Raw genomic sequence first — 17,990 nt, 5'->3', positions numbered from 1 at the left:
CTAGAGTGACAGAAGCTTAAACCCTAGTTTATGCGTTGCTTCGTAAGGGGCTGATTTGGATCCATATGTTTCATACTATGGTTAGGTTTACCTTAATACTTCTTTTATAGTTGCGGATGCTTGCAATAGGGGTTAATCATAAGTGGGATGCTTGTCCAAGAAAGAGCAGCACCCAAGCACCGGTCCACCCACATACCAAATTATCAAAGTAACGAACACGAATCATATGAGCGTGATGAAAACTAGCTTGACGATAATTCCCATGTGTCCTCGGGAGCGTTTTCCTTCATATAAGAGTTTGTACAGGCTTGTCCTTTGCTACAAAAAGGATTGGGCCATCTTGCTGCACCTTATTTACTTTCTTTACTGGTTGTCCGTTACAAATTACCTTATCACAAAACTATCTGTTACCGATAATTTTAGTGCTTACAGAGAATACCTTACTGAAAACCGCTTGTCATTTCCTTCCGCTCCTCGTTGGGTTCGACACTCTTACTTATCCAAAGGACTACGATAGATCCCCTACACTTGTGGGTCATCAACGGGCTATGGAGATGCCCATCAATAGATATCAATGTGAGTGAGTAGGGATTGCCATGCAACGGATGCACTAGAGCTATAAGTTTGTGAAAGCTCAAAAAGAAAACTAAGTGGGTGTGCATCCAACTTGCTTGCTCATGAAGACCTAGGGCAATTTTAGGAAGCCCATCATTGGAATATACAAGCCAAGTTCTATAATGAAAAATTCCCACTAGCATATGAAAGTGACAACATAGGAGACTCTCTATCATGAAGATCATGGTGCTACTTTGAAGCACAAGTGTGGAAAAAAAGATAGTAACATTGCCCCTTCTCTCTTTTTCTCTCATTTTTTTTGTTTGGCTTGTTTGGCCTCCCTTTTGTTTTTTCCTCACATGGGACAATGCTCTAATAATGAAGATCATCACACTTTTATTTACTTACAACTCAAAAATTACAACTCGATACTTAGAACAAAATATGACTCTATATGAATGCCTCCGGCGATGTACCGGGATGTGCAATAACTCAAGAGTGACATGTATGAAAGAATTATGAAAGGTGGCTTTGGCACAAATACGATGTCAACTACATGATCATGCAAAGAAATATGACAATGATGGAACATCTCATAATAAAACGGAATGGTGGAAATTTCCATTGCAATATATCTCGGAATGGCTATGAAAATACCATAATAGGTAGGTATGGTGGCTGTTTTGAGGAAGGTATATGGTGGGTGTATGGTACCGGTGAAGGTTGCGCGGCACTAGAGAGGCTAGCAATGGTGGAAGGGTGAGAGTGCGTATAATCCATGGACTCAACATTAATCATAAAGAACTCACATACTTATTGCAAAAATCTATTAGTCATCGAAACAAAGTACTACGCGCATGCTCCTAGGGGGATAGATTGGTAGGAAAAGACCATCACTCGTCCCTGACCGCCACTCATAAGGAAGACAATCAAAAAGTAAATCATGCTCTAACTTCGTTACATAACGGTTCACCATACGTGCATGCTACGGGAATCACAAACCTTAACAAAAGTATTTCTCCAATACACTATTACTCACTAGCATGACTCTAATATCACCATCTTCATATCTCAAAACAATCATAAGGAATCAAACTTCTCATAGTATTCAATGCACTTTATATGAAAGTTTTTATTATATCCCTCTTGGATGTCTATCATATTAGGACTAAATTCATAACCAAAGAAAATTACCATGTTGTTTAAAGACTCTCAAAATAATATAAGTGAAGCATGAGAGTTCAATAATTTCTACAAAATAAAACCACTCCCGTGCTCTAAAATGATATAAGTGAAGCACTAGAGCAAAATTGCCTAGCTCAAAAGATATAAGTGAAGCATTCTAATAAATCACGATTCATGCGTGTCCCTCTCAAAAGGTGTGTACAGCAAGGATGATTGTGGCAAACTAAAAAGTAAAGAATCATACCATACAAGACGCTCCAAGCAAAACACATATCATGTGGTGAATACAAATATAGCCTCAAGTAAAATTACCGATAGACGAAGACAAAAGAGGGGATGCCTTCTGGGGCATCCCCAAGCTTAGGCTCTTGGTCCTTGAATATTACCTTGGGGTGCCTTGGGATCCCCAAGTTTAGGCTCTTGCCACTCCTTATTCCATAGTCCATCAAATCCTTACCCAAAACTTGAAAACTTCACAACACAAAACTCAACAGAAAATCTCATGAGATCCGTTAGTATAGAAAATGAATCACCACTTTTGGTACTGTTGTGAACTCATTCTTTATTTATATTGGTGTAATATCTACTGTATTCCAACTTCTCCATGGTTCATACCCCCCGATACTACCCATAGATTCATCAAAATAAGCAAACAACACATAGAAAACAGAATCTGTCAAAAACAGAACCGTCCGTAGCAATCTGTAAACTTTGAATACTTCTGTAACTCCAAAAATTCCGAAAATTAGGACAACAGAGGCAATTTTTGTACCAATATTATTCAAAAAGAATCAGTATTTTATCGCGCTCCTGTGATTTTTAACAATTCTGGGACTGAGCGCAAAAGTTTCTGTTTTTCAGCAAGATCAAATCAACTATCACCGTAAGTTATCCCAAAGGTCTTACTTGGCACAAACACTAATTGAAACACCAAAACACAATTACTACAGAGGTAATAATGTGTATTTTATTCAAGAACAGTAGCAAAACAAAAAACACAAAAATAAAATTGGGTTGCCTCCCAACAAGCGCTGTTATTTAATGCCCCTAGCTAGGCATAAAAACACATAGATAGATCTAGGTATTGTCATCTTTGGTATGCAATCCATAAGTAGCTCTGATAATAGTTTCATAAGGAAATTTAATTTTCTTTCTAGGAAGGTGTTCCATGCCCTTCCTTAACGGGAATTGAAATCTAATGTTTCCTTCTTTCATATCAATAATTGCACCAATCATTCTAAGGAAAGGTCTACCAAGAATAATAGGACATGTAGGATTGCAATCTATATCAAGAACAATGAAATATATGGGCACATAATTCCTATTTGCAATAATAATAACATCATTAATCCTTCCCATAGGTTTCTTAATAGTGGAATCCGCAAAATGCAAATTTAAAGAACAATCATCAAATTCACAGAAACCTAACACATCACATAAAGTTTTTGGAATCATGGAAATGCTAGCACCCAAAATCACACAAAGCATGGCACTCATAATCTTTAATCTTAATCTTAATAGTAGGTTCCCACTCATCATAAAGTTTTCTAGGAATAGAAACTTCCAATTCAAGCTTTTCTTCAAAAGATTTCATCAAAGCATCAACGATATGTTTAGTAAAAACTTTATTTTTATTATAAGCATGAGGAGAATTCAACATGGATTGCAACAAGGAGATACAATCTATTAAAGAACAATTATCATAATTAAAATCCTTGAAATCCAAAATAGTGGGTTCATTGCTACTTAAAGTTTTGACCTCTCCAATCCCACTTTTATCAATTTTTGCATCAAGATCTAAAAACTCCGAATCACTTGGACGCCTTCTAACTAAAGTTGACTCATCTCCAGTACCATATTTATCAAGATTTATATTGGAAAACAAAGATTCAATAGGAGTCATATCAATCACTTTAAGATCTTCATCATTATTTTCACAAAAACTAGAAGAACATGCCTTTACAAACCAATCTCGTTTAGCACGCATCTTAGCGGTTCTTTCTTTGCACTTATCAATGGAGATTCTCATAGGCTTTAGAGATTCATTGATATCATTGTTGGGTGGAATATATCTAATTTTCAAAGAATCAACATCAAGAGAAATTATATTCACGTTCCTAGCCAAATCATCAATCTTAAGCAATTTTTCTTCAACCAAAGCATTGAAATTCTTTTGCGAACTCATAAATTTTTCTTTAACACTATTCTCAAAATCAGAGGATATCTTATTATAATTTCCATAAGAATTGTTGTAGGAATTACCATAATTATTAGATGAATTACTAGGAAACAACCTAGGATTAAAATTGCCTCTACACACATTATTACCAAAATTGTTCCTACCAACAAAATTCACATCCATAGATTCATTATTATTCTCAATCAAAGTAGACAAAGGCATATCATTAGGATCAATAGAAGCACTCTGGCTAGCAATTAATTTCATAAGTTCATCCATCTTTTCACTCAAAACATTAATCTCTTCAATCGCATGTACTTTTTTACTAGTGGAAGATCTTTCGTTATGCCATTGAGAATAATTAACCATAATATTATGTAGGAGTTTAGTAGCTTCTCCTAAAGTAATTTCCATAAAAGTATCTCCCGCGGCCGAATCTAAAAGATTTCTAGAAGCAAAATTCAATCCGGCATAATTTTTTTGTATAATCATCCACAAATTCAAACCATGAGTAGGGCAATTTCGTATCATCAATTTCATCCTCTCCCAAGATTGTGCAACATGTTCATGATCAAGTTGCTTAAAATTCATAATATCATTCCTAAGGGATATGATCTTAGCGGGAGGAAAATACTTGGAAATAAAAGCATCTTTACACTTATTCCATGAATCAATACTATTTTTAGGCAAAGATGAAAACCAAGTTTTAGAATGATCTCGAAGTGAGAACGGAAGTAACTTTAATTTAACAATATAATTATCCACATCTTTATTCTTTTGCATATCACACAACTTAACGAAATTATTCAGATGGGATGCGGCATCTTCACTGGGAAGGCCGGAAAATTGATCTTTCATAATAAGATTCAGCAAAGCGGCATTAATTTCATAAGATTCCGCACTAGTGGCCGGAGCAATCGGAGTACTAATAAAATCATTGTTATTAGGGTTGAAAAACTCACACAATTTGGTATTCTCTTGAGCCATCGTGACAAAGCAAGCAATCTAACACACGAGCAAACAAAAAGCAACGAAGTAGACGAATGGCAGAGGGGCAAAGAAAAAGGCAAATCTTTTTGAAAATTGTTTTAGAAGTGGGGGAGAGGAAAATGAGAGGCAAATGGCGAATAATGTAATGCAAGAGATGAGAGTTTTATGATGGGTACTTGGTATGTCTTGACTTGGCGTAGACCTCCCCGGCAACAACGCCCGAAATTCTTCCTGCTACTTCTTGAGCTTGCGTTGGTTTTTCCCTTGAAGAGGAAAGGGTGATGCAGCAAAGTAGGGGTGATGCAGAAAAGTAGAGATAAATATTTCCCTCAGTTAGAGAACCAAGGTATCAATCCAGTAGGAGACAACGCACAAATCACCAATACCTGCACAAACAATCAAACACTTGCACCCAACACGATAAAGGGGTTGTCAATCCCTTCACGGTTACTTGCAAAAGTGAGATCTAATAGAGATAGATAAAACTAAACAAAAGATAAAGTAAATATTTTTGGGTTTTTTGGTTTATAGATCGGAAAGTAAAAGATTGCAAAATAGTAGATCGGAAACTTATATGATGGAAAATAGATCCGGGGGCCATAGGTTTCACTAGAGGCTTCTCTCAAGATAGCAAATAATACGGTGGGTGAACAAATTACTGTCTAGAAATTGATAGAAAAGCGCAAAGTTATGATGATATCTAAGGCAATGATTATGAAATATAGGCATCATGTCCATGTCAAGTAGACCGACTCCTGCCTGCATCTAGAGTATTAAGTTCATGAATAACAGAGTAACGCTTTAAGTAAGATGACATGATGTAGAGGAATAAACTAAAGTAGTATGATGTAAACCCCATCTTTTTATCCTCGATGGCAACAATACAATACATGCCTTGCTTCCCCTACTATCACTTGGAAAGGACACCGCAAGATTGAACCCAAAGCTAAACACTTCTCCCATTGCAAGAAAAACCAATCTAGTTGGCCAAACTAAACCGGCAGTTCAAAGAGAATTACAAACATGTCAAATCATGCATATAAGAATTCAGAGAAGATTCAAATAATATTCATAGATAAGCTGATCATAAATCCACAATTCATCGGATCTCGACAAACACACCGCAAAAGAAGATTACATCGGATAGATCTCCAAGAACATCGAGGAGAACATGGTATTGAGAATCAAAGAGAGAGAGAGAGAAGAAGCCATCTAACTACTAGCTATGGACCCGTAGGTCTTTGGTAAACTACTCATGCTTCATCGGAAGGGCACTAGAGTTGATGTAGAAGCCCTCCGTGATTGAATCCCCCTCCGGCAGGATGCCGGAAAAGGCCCAAGATGGGATCTCACGGGAACAGAAGGTTGCGGCAGTGGAAAAGTGTTTTCGTGGATGCTTCTGAGGGTTTTTTTTGGAATATATGTGAATTTATAGGAGGAAGATCTAGGTCAGGGGTCACCGAGGGGCCCAGAAGGTAGGGGGGCGCGCCCTCCCCCCTTGTCTCCACCTCGTGGCTCTTCTGACTTGCACTCCAAGTCTCCTGGGTGTCTTCTGGTCCAAAAAAATCATTGCGAAGGTTTTATTCCATTTGGTATTCCTTTTCTATGAAGCCCAAAAACAAGGAAAAACAGAAACTGGCACTGAGCTCTAGGTTAATAGGTTACTCCCAAAAATAATATAAAATAGCATATTAATGCATACAAAACATCCAAAACAGATAATATAATAGCATGGAAACATCAAAAATTATAGATACGTTGGAGACGTATTAGTGTCCTCACCTAGTGACAGAAGGGGTAGCGAGGCACGTATGTATCATTGCTATTAAGGATAAACAGATGAGGTCTATTCCTACATGAATAGATCTTATATACATCATGTCATCGTTCTTATTGCATTACTCCATTTCTCCATGAACTTAATACACTAGATGCATGTTGGATAGAGGTCAATGTGTAGAGTAATAGTAGTAGACGCAGGATCGTTTCGGTCTACTAATCTTGGACGTGATGCCTATGTTCATGATCATTGCCTTGGATATCATCATAATTATTTATTATTCTATCAATTGCCCAACAGTAATTTGTTTACCCACCGTGTGCTATTTTCTCGAGAGAAGCCACTAATGAAATCTACGGCCCCCGGGTCTATCTTTATCATATTTGCTTTCCGATCTATCTTTTGCCATATTTGTTTTTAGATCTATATTTCCGAAAACCAAAAAATACCTTGCTACACTTTTTCTTTACTTATTTTATTTCGTGTTTTATTCAGATCTATTTATCCAAACTCATACAAATTTATCTATATTTTTACCGTGGAGGGATTGACAACCCCTCTTACGCGTCGGGTTGCAAGTATTTGTTCTTTGTATGCAGGTACCGTTTATATAGTGTTGCTTTGTTCTCCTACTGGATTGATAACCTTGGTTTCATAACTGAGGGAAATACCTACCGTAGCTGTACTGCATCATCCCTTCCTCTTTGGGGAAATACCGACACAGTTTCAAGCCGCATCACTGATGATTTTTTTCGTTAAACTGAAAATGTCGCCTAAGGAATACACAACGCACATGACTGAAACACAAGTAACAATCGCTCGAGTTCGAAGTCTCGACTGCAAGCATCCATCGGTCACAATTTGTGCGGAGCAAACTTATGTGATATTGAGAAAACATTGCAAAGCAACGCCTCAGATTGCCATGTTAAAAAATTAAAATGTTTTGATAAAGTTGAAATGTATTACAATAATATCATAGTAACTACAAATAGCATATTTGTATTACATTTGCAAAGAAAATGTAGATATAATACTACTGGCACATCAGTCACAACCCATTTGCTATTGCTTCACTATAAAAAAGCCTAAAACTCTTCGTACGCCTCCTGGCCCAACACAATGCCCTCTACACGGAAATTTTGAAAAAGTGAGAAATTCTACAAAAATATTAGGAACTATTATGTATACAAAAACAGGAAAAATAAAAATTACATATGAGTTTTTGTCATGTAATCTACAAAACAATTATGAACTATTATGTACTGTAGTATATAAGTGTTTGCTATGACATATAATAAAACAAACTATGGACTGCTACTATAATTTTCAAAAAAATCATGCATGGTAAATTTGCCATGGAAAAAATAGAAAAATAGAAAAAAAACATCAAGTTTTGTTGTGTGGTTAACAATCATGATGGCAATATACAAACATATTAGAAATGGGCATGGCAAAGGGCATGGCAAAAATGCTTGGAATTTATCATCTAAAAGCATCACAAAAGGTTCTGGAAAGAAAGAAAAATCAAAGTTCAAAGTGCAAGGTAAGAAAATAATCTTAATAAGTCACATTACATATTTCTATTGACATGATGGCAAAAGTATGCATCATGGTTTGCCACATGGTCGAAAGATAGATTTTCCATCATAAAGAACAAAAACAATATGTGCAATGTATTATTTAGTAGAAATTGTCATGGTACATTAAGTAGGTTTGCCATCATAAAGAAAATTAAACTTGCCATGGGCTATGGAGTTAAATTGCCATGGGGTTTAAATTTAATTTTCCATGGTTGTAAGGTTAATTTTCCATGGACTTTAAATTGAAATTTCCATGGGTGCAAAAATAAATTGCCATGGGAAAAAGGTAAAAAAAACGCCATGGGCTATGAGTAAATTTTGCCATGGCTTTAAAGTTAATTTACCATGGTTGTAAGGTTAGTTTGCCCATGGACTATAAAACAAATTTTCCATGGGTTGTGAAAATTAAATTGCCATGGGTATAAGGTAAATTTTACAATGAGTTGTGAGTAAATTTTGCCATGGGATGTACCATTAATTTGCCATGCCTGTAAGGTTAAACTTGCCATGGACTATAAAATAAATTTATCATGGGGAGTGAAGTTAAAATGCATGGATGTAACGTAAATATCCATGGAAAATTTTATTTTATATCTATGGCAAAATTGTTGCATATACTATGGTAATTTCTTTTTACTCAACACAAATATCCATGGAAAAAAGTATATGTTTTTGCTTATGAAACAAAACAAATTTGTCGTGATCTAAATAAAAAATTGTCATGGTTAACTGCAAATAAATTTGCCACGATCCGTTAAACTAAATTTGTCACGATGTGTGCACTAAAATTGCGATTATCTAGAAAAATAAATTTGCCATGGCATATACATGACATGATGGCAAAAGTATGCATCAGTAATTTTGCATGGCAACATTCTTCGAATTGCAAAAAATGACAAAACACACACACACAAAATTGTCATCATGACAACATATCATTTTAGTTGCTATGGCAAACACATTTTTAAATTAATAAAATTATATATTCTTTTAATTCTCATGGCAACCGCATGCTTTAAGTTGCCATGCATTTACTGATAAAATTAACAAAATTATAGTGAGTTTGTAAATCGCAAAATCTTTTGTGCATCTCCTCGGGCATTACATGGTAATTTGAGAAAAATGAGCTGAAAATGAAACAAAAGGGTTATGCAACATATTAAGCAAAGTGTATATCATCAGATGCATGGCATTGTTTTGTTGTTGGATTTGGCACCATCTTGTGTCACAAAGATGAGATGGGATTTCGTAGTGTAGGAAAATAAAAAGTAAAGCAACAATGAGAGAGGGGGGGGGGGGTGAGGAGGGATAATACCATACACACTGGCAACAACACAACAGACTCTACGGACCCCCCGCATGAACTCGTCTAATGGCAACATTCTTCGAATTGCAAAAAATAACAAAACACACACACACACACACAAAATTGTCATCATGACAACATATTATTTTAGTTGCTATGGCAAACACATTTTTAAATTAATAAAATTATATATTCTTTTAATTCTCATGGCAACCGCATGCTTTAAGTTGCCATGCATTTACTGACAAAATTAACAAAATTATAGTGAGTTTGTAAATCACAAAATCTGTTGTGCATCTCCTGGGACATTACATGGTAATTTGAGAAAAATGAACTGAAAATGAAACAAAAAGGTTATGCAACATATTAAGCAAAGTGTATATCATCAGATGCATGGCATTGTTTCATTGTTGGATTTGGCACCATCTTGTGTCAAAAAGATGAGATGGGATTTTGTAGTGTAGGAAAATAAAATGTAAAGCAACAATGAGAGGGGGGAGGGGGGTGAGGAGGGATAGTACTACACACATGGGCAACAACACAACAGACTCTACGGACCCCCCTGCATGCACTCGTCTAACCCCCCCCCCCCCCCCCCCCCCCCCCCCCCCCCCCCGCGATTTTCACTAGTGGACCCGCCTTACTTATCTAAATTCCAGCCAATCAGCCTCAACCACCCAGTAAATCCTCCGTAGACTGCCCTTGAGTCTAGCATTTCCCGGTGAGGAGCTACGTGCACGTAAAACAGACGAACGGGATAGCCGCTCCCCAACGTGCCTGAGCGGTTATTAGCTCATCACCGCCTCGAAGCTCTCCGCCACCGCAGCTCGTTCCCAAACACCACCACCATCCGAGGTACCCCCGCCCCCCCCCCCCCCCCCCCGCGTGATTTTCACTGGTGGACCTGCCTCACTTATCTAAATTCCAGCCAATCAGCCTCAACCACCCAGTAAATCCTCCGTAGACTGCCCTTAAGTCTACCATTTCCCGGTGAGGAGCTACGTGCACGTAAAACAGACGAACGGGATAGCCGCTCCCCAACGTGCCTGAGCGGTTATTAGCTCATCACCGCCTCGAAGCTCTCCGCCACCGCAGCTCGATCCCAAACACCACCACCATCCGAGGTATAACCCCCCCCCCCCCCCCCCCCCCCCCCCCCCCCGGTTGTCGCATCCTACATCTCCTTCTTCTCCCCATGACCCTGCAACCTCCTAACCGCCATCGCTAACAAGTTCTTCCTTCACAGGGTCCTAGCGCCGAGCTGCTTGTAACCCGCTGCACCGCCTAGCCGTGTTCGTCACCGGAGCTCTTTCCGCAATGAACCACCGACAAATTCAAGGGCGGCCTCGCCGGATCCTTCGATTCCTCGTCTTCCCAAGCTCCACCGCCGGCCATGTGCATTGATCCCGGCTAGGAGCTCGCGCGTCACAGACGAGCAGGCGGTGAACGGTCTCCAACATCTCTCTCACTGTGTGAGACGAGGGGTGAATAGAAAATGTGAGAGTTTGACCGAGGGAGTAGAGAGAGTGCGTGGTGGGGTGAAGAGAAAGACGTATGGCCGTGGAGGAAGGAGGCGTTCGCGACGACCCGTGCTTTTCCCGAACGAAAAAATTCATTGACATGGCTGATTAACCTGCTTTAGATTATTGTTTCTTGTCAAGAGCGTGCATATTCTCACGCTAGCCGTTCCGCGCCGCATGCAAGCTTGGCGTGAGCCTTATACTATACGCGGTCGCCGCAGATGCAGGCGGCTCGCGTTACGCGTGACGAAAACCAGTAAATTATAACACACTAACTTAACGACCGCAGTAACGATCGATACATTACAGCCGCCTTTTAGCTTGGACACGCTCCATAGCCCTGCAAGCGAACTCAACATCACGGAGTACTCGATCGTCAACACGTACGTACCGGCGCGCGCGTGCATGGCTGGGAGCAGCGCCAGGGCGGCCGCACCCATCCTCCCCACCGTCGTCTTCGTCTTCTTGCTGCTCCTTCCTCTCTCCGCCGTCCGCCATGCGCGGGCGCAAGAAACTGGTAGGCCATCGATCGAGTGCACGCGCACGTAAGTAGGTAAGCAGGAATGATTGGTCGATGTGTTGGGTCGCGCTGATCGCTTCGTTTTGTCGTCGATGCATGCATGTAAAACTCAGACAGCGAGGCGGAGTTCAGCTACCGGAGCGGCCGGGACAACAGCCCGGACCGGTGGGGCCTCCTCCGGTCGGACTGGGCAGCCTGCTACTGGGGCCGGATGCAGTCCCCGATCCGCGTCCCCGGCGCCGGCCGGATCGCCGGCCCCCGCAACGGCCGCCTCGCCCGCACGTACCGCTCCTCGCCGGCCACCCTGGTGAACCGCGGGCACGACATCATGGTGAGGTTCGACGGCAACGCGGGGTCCCTGGTGCTGGACGGCGTCTCGTACCGGCTCCGGCAGATGCACTGGCACTCCCCCAGCGAGCACGCGCTAAACGGGAGCCGGTACGACCTGGAGCTGCACATGCTCCACCAGAGCGACAAGGCGAGCAACAAGTACGCCGTGGTCGCGCAGCTCTTCCAGATCGGGGAGCACCGCGACGAGATCCTGCACATGGTATCCTATCCTCTCGTTTCATCGGCACCACCAGATGCATTCAGTCTGATCGGGGAGTACGTGACATGTATGTATGCATGTAGCTGGAGCCGTTCATCGAGAGGATCACGGACAGGAGGCAGGGGCACGAGGAGGAGATCGACTACGAGGTGGACCCGAGGAGGCCCGTGAGGGGGAGCGACACGTTCTACAGGTACACGGGCTCCTTCACCACGCCGCCATGCACCGAGGGCATCGCCTGGGCGGTGGCCACCAAGGTGCGGCATGTGTCGCGTCACCAGGTGGAGCTGCTCAGAGACGCCGTCCACGACGTACGTGACCATGCATATGCATCAATGCATGCACACTTCCATCCATCTTTCTCGTTGGATATGTGGTGACTTTGTTACTGGCATCTTTAGTTTTGGTGTCTAATTAACTTGGCTAATCGTGTGGGTGCACGTGCGTGCAGCATGCCAGGAGGAACGCTCGGCCGCTCCAGGAGGCCAACGGCAGGGGCATCGCCCTGTACTACAGCTGGCCTCGTTCCGGTGCCGGGAATTAAGACGGCCGGAAGCACTGAATCTGTTGCGTTAACCCTGTTGCACTGAACATTGTAACGTAGTTGATCTTGCAGGCACTGAATCTACGTTCATGCTGTGGCTGAATATATAGGACATAACTTACATGTTTTTTTTCTGTTGTAATCACGTAGATGCAGGCCACGATCTGTCCGTGTGATGGCACGGGATAACCGGATCATGACCAGCAAGTTTGTTAGGCTGAATAAAAGGAAAAGCCCGAAAAGACGCAAGGTTGAACGCATCCCTCTCCTCTCTGCCCAGTGTTCGCGTGTCTTCTGGACCACCTGGTGTTCTTCTTCCTCCTCTAGTGAGTGAGTGTAAGATCCAGGCACGGAGCCTAAAATCCTCTGGTGAGTGAGCGTAAAATCCTAGAAGGAACGTAAAATCTTCCTAGGAGCATAAAATTCACCCTGGAGCCTAAAATTTATGCTAACATTTCGCATCAGAGCCACTATTTCGTAGCGATCCGGCTGTCGAAGGAGTTGTGGCGGCGGTGATGAGTACCTCCCGGAAGAAGGACGTCACCAGCATGAGCGGCAAAAAGTACGCACCAGCCCGAAGAGAGACGGAGATGAGAACGCAACGGTCGTGTCGCGCACGTTGACGAGGACCCATGGTATTCTAATCCAGGATCCAATGCTTACAAACTCAAATTATTAAACAATAAAACAAACCTTTATTGAGGCTCTATTGAGCGTAGATCGCTCCAAGGCCTTCGCGTTGGCATAAACGTCAGCAAGGAACGCTTGCACCTCTCGTTGCATGGCGACGGTGACCTCACCACTCGGCTGTGTCGAAGGCAACACCATGAGCTCCTGGCTTACCGCCACACCGTTTGTTGTAGCACCAGCCAAGTTCCCTCACCCTGCTTCTCGGCTAGAGCGGGCAAGTGCCCAGCTTCACGGACCTAGGAGCTTGAGATTGAGAGGTAGGCAAGGCAGATGGTGTGTCACCTGTGGTAGAAGAGGGAGAATCTGACATCATCTCCGATACAATAGCCGCCTCAGGATCTTCTGTCAGAGGAGGCGTTCGGTCAGCCGGCTCCCGCTCATTGGCGACCACCATCGGCTTTGTGTCCTTATTGGACAATGCCGACTCCAAGATGGAGGCTGACTAATTAGGAGCTAATTGTGTGCTTAACATTGAGGCCGCATACGGCTTCACACACTTTGTAGTTGCCCCATATCAGTTGTCAGCTCTGATACCTCCACGACGGTCGGCTCTGATACCTCCCGCGCCACCTCCACAACGGCAAACTTCGCTATTTTTGCCTCGTCCGACAACGACACGGAAGGTTTCGCCCAGTTGCAGTTGGCCTGACTGGTTGCTTCTTCCCTGAGGGTTCTTCGGACTCTGAAGGGAATGTAGTCAGCAACAAGGAAGGAGCCAGGTTGGAGACATATTACCAAACTCTGCAATTATGAGCATAAGATAAGACCAGGCCACTTACTTGGCACCCATCAGGATGGGTTTGGGTCCGGTGTACCTCCAACTCATCTTCATGGGCGAAGCAGCAGTGGTAACCGCCAACGGGTCCGGGCGGACAATCTTGTGCGCCGCCCCTGGGATGTTGCCTACGCTCAGGCCGGCGCCACTCTGCGGCCTCTTTTGAGTCTGCATCTGAGGAGAGGGTGTCATTCCTTGCGAGACGGGCACCTGATGTCCTCAAGTGCATAGGGCTTTGTAGGAATTTTGCGGTTAGTAAGGTTTGTCGACCCCACAGGTAGCAAAAAGGAAGGCACTATTAAGCCTGCAACTATGTTTTCAATTATGCAATTCCGTGCACACCCAAACTGGAGATTGAAAATAGTTTAGTTCTATCGGTTGCTTGGGAAAACGAATAAAAGGAGTATTTAACTAAACAATGAACAAAGGGAATTAAAAGGTACTAAACTACCTGAAGGCAGAGTTTGAGTAGTAAGGTGTTCTCGAGGCTTTTGGAGTCATAACCTCTACCATGATCTACACATCACATATCCCACTTGAATATGTGCAATGTGTGGGGGTAGCCAAATAAAGATATGTGCATTATGTGAAGGCAGAGTTTGAGTAGTAAGGCGTTCTCGAGGACAATCAAGCTTAAGCTTGGGGGAGTTGATGTGTGATATTTTTACACTCATGCACACTTAGTTTAAACCGAGATATTTCATTTTAATAGAGATATTCGCTCTGATAGTGCTACTAATGACTAATGAATGCAAAGGATTCCACAAATCCTCTCTTTGATGTGTTTCCACGGGAAATGGGCTAAAACGGGAAGAAATCACGTGTGAACATGGAAGGGAATGGAAATACAGAAAGAAGCAATCACCAGGAGGCATGCCAAATGAAATAGCACAAAAGACGATGTTCCGCGCCTGTATGAGCACCCGTATGGCGTGGATTCTGAGGCAGCTCGTCTACCAAAACAACTTTTATAAAGGGTACCCCATCGAAATGTCAAAAGAAGAGCGTCGAACGAAGCCAGATCAGAACCATTGTCATCCCCTCTCATCAACCCTAGTCGCCACCATTTCCATCTCCATAGCTGCCATTACCACCATAGTCCAACACCATCTAGTTCATACCTGTAATCGTGCATCGCACAAGGCATCCATTGTAAGACATATTTGCAATCAATCAATCTTCAAAACGTGTTCTTCAATGATTTCTTCTTGCAATCTGATCTCCATGTGTGACTAGTTCAGTAATGTATGGGTTAAGGCATAGGCCTTGAAACCCTCTGTATTTGTTGTAGGGATCAATGGAAGAGCTTTGAGTTAACATCCTGTATGTGTGAAATAAAAGTGTTACGTAGATGTCACTTGTCTTGTCCGCAATCTTCATCCATGTAGGTACCTAGGATCATGGAGATCGAGCAACGGTGAGGCTAAGTGCAGGGAGAACGTGAAGTGTTATTATAAACACCAGTGAGAGAAGGGTTTAGTACGGTAACATGGATCCAATCCTTGGGGATTCAGGAGGTGTGGTCATTAAACGCCCAAAGCTCTTGTTTGATATTTATTATCTTAACTATTGAGGCAACCCTGCATGATGGATAGGGCCTGCGGTAGGACAACCGATTCTTTGATGCAGGACTCATGCCTATTGGTATGTTATTTGGACACATCCCCTACTTCGGTTCGTAACAAGCACTTCTCGATGGGTGACTTCCAGCGCACAAATTAAAATCATATCAGGTCCCAACACTAATACATGGTTGTAAGCACTAAGACCACATACCCGTACCATTTTTATTGTAGTGTTTGAATCATTGTTTGCTTCATTAATCAGGTCAAAAGATGGAATTGATCCTTTAGCGAAAGCTTGATATAGACCATCGCTTCAAGGGAATCTTCCTCTTGTGGGTTCGATAACCTAGGGTCACCTCTGGGGAAATAGTTGCGGGATACTTTTTTTTCCATTGCAGATCACTAAAAGGAGGTATCACCTTGGAGATGCCCTTAGGAGATGTATGATGAAGTTTGATGCCCTATTAGAATAGAAAGTCACAGAGGAAATCGTCTGGAGGTAGAAAGAGCCCTCACGACATGAATGGTATCAACAACACCCGCTCGTGTGTGTGCGGCTCCAGAACCGCCTCCCACGACACCATGCCCTTCTGGACTGGCGCCCGCCAGCACACGTTCTCCCCTGGAGGAATGAAGTCATGGCCGCAAGCCCCTCCAACATGGCCTCTATTATGATGGAAGGAATCCACTGTTCCTCCCTGGCGTTGGTGGAGGCATCACCTTGACCAACAGCTCTGCCTCAACCAGAAGCAGTGCCCCCGAGTGTGTGTGCCTGCGCTTATTCTTGTGTCATCGCACGCCAGTCACCTGAGTGGTTGCTAAGTGGTTGTAAGCAGGGAAAGGCACATGCACGTTAAAGCTTCATCTGAGATCAATGTTGGAGGGATAGCAAGGAAGAAGATGGCCGGAAGGGGTGAAATCGACAGGTCGTCCCTCTTAGACGTCAAAACGACACCCCGTAAATCATGACACATGGTCCCGGATCCTGTTACAATATCCTATGGCGTGCACGTTTGGCATAGGAAGCGAGGCATATGATCATGATGGTCCGACACTCCCACATGCATGATGTGTCGTCTGCTTGCATTTACTGGGGTAGGTGATTGGACATGACCTAGCTGGGACACATGCCGCTCCGTGCTCCCATTTGACCATATCCAACTTGCTGGAATCGGTGCACCTCCTTGGTAATCAGGTCAGGATAGGCCTCACCATTGTCATTCGTCACACACTGATTGACCTCATCAAAGATTCACGACACTTAGCGATACTGCGAGCCAGCTTGGATAGGTTTGGGTGGCGCGTTAATCTCAATGACGCGAAGTTGGCCCTCAAGATTTGGGCCCAAGCTTACCATGTTTGATTAGAGGTAATTAGAGAGTGAGGGGAGTTCCCCCTTCGGGATTACTTTCGTTTATGGAGAAGCTCAGGTCTAGGAAAGATACAAAACGTGGGATACTTTGAGAGGAATCACGGGGGCTAGTGCACTTTCATGGGCAGTGATGACCCACACGTATAGGGTATCAATCATAGTCCTTTCGATAAGTAAGAGTGTCGAACCCAACGAGGAGCAGAAGGAAATGACAAGCGGTTTACAGCAAGGTATTTCCAGCAAGTACTGAACATGCAGTGATAGATAGTTTTGTAGCAAGATAATTTGTAACAAGTGACAAGTAGCAATAGTAACAAAGGTGCAACAAGGTAGCCCAGTCCTTTTTATAGCGAAGGACAGGCCGAAACGTTCTCCTATAGTAAGCAAAGCATTCTCGAGGACACATGGGAATTTTATCTAGTCACTTTCATCATGTTTATTTGATTCGCGTTCGCTACTTTGATTTGATATGTGGGTGGACCGGTGCTTGGGTGTTGTTCTTACTTGAACAAGCCTCCCACTTATATTACCCCCTCTCGCAAGCATCCACAACTATGGAAGAAGAATTAAGATAAATCTAACCATAGCATGAAACATATGGATCCAAATCATCCCCTTACGGAATAGCACATAAACTAGGGTTTAAGCTTCTTTCAATCTAGCAACCCATCATCTAATTACTACTCCACAATACCTTCCCTTAGACCCAAGTATGGTGAAGTGTCATGTAGTCGACTTTCACATGACACCACTAAAGGAAGCAACAACATACATATCATGAAAATATCGAACGAATACCAAATTCACATGATTACTTATAACAATACTTCTCTCATGTCCCCAAGAACAAAAGTAACTACTGACAAATCATGCTCATGT

General features: G+C 42.6%; 1 protein-coding gene across 1 annotated transcript; it reads left to right on the top strand.

Annotated features, from left to right (window-relative positions):
* Positions 1-11,943: 11,943 nt before the first annotated feature.
* LOC109736436 (alpha carbonic anhydrase 7-like) lies at positions 11,944-12,808 on the top strand. The gene is made up of 3 exons (XM_073502788.1): positions 11,944-12,165; positions 12,249-12,476; positions 12,617-12,808. Exons 1-3 carry the CDS (start codon positions 11,944-11,946, stop codon positions 12,707-12,709), a joined length of 543 nt encoding a protein of 180 aa, XP_073358889.1. The 3' UTR covers positions 12,710-12,808.
* Positions 12,809-17,990: the final 5,182 nt, after the last annotated feature.

This window comes from Aegilops tauschii, chromosome 7 (assembly GCF_002575655.3).
Source record: "Aegilops tauschii subsp. strangulata cultivar AL8/78 chromosome 7, Aet v6.0, whole genome shotgun sequence".
Taxonomy (NCBI): Eukaryota; Viridiplantae; Streptophyta; class Magnoliopsida; order Poales; family Poaceae; genus Aegilops; species Aegilops tauschii.
Note: the sequence above shows the minus strand (reverse complement) of the source record. Positions and strands in the feature narration are given on the sequence as shown.

Coding starts and splice junctions, on each gene's coding strand:
- LOC109736436 (XM_073502788.1), top strand. CDS start 11,944: ATGGTGAGGTTCGACGGCAACGCGGGGTCCCTGGTGCTGGACGGCGTC. Junction 12,166..12,248: donor GCGACGAGATCCTGCACATG/GTATCCTATCCT, acceptor GTATGCATGTAG/CTGGAGCCGTTCATCGAGAG. Junction 12,477..12,616: donor TCAGAGACGCCGTCCACGAC/GTACGTGACCAT, acceptor ACGTGCGTGCAG/CATGCCAGGAGGAACGCTCG.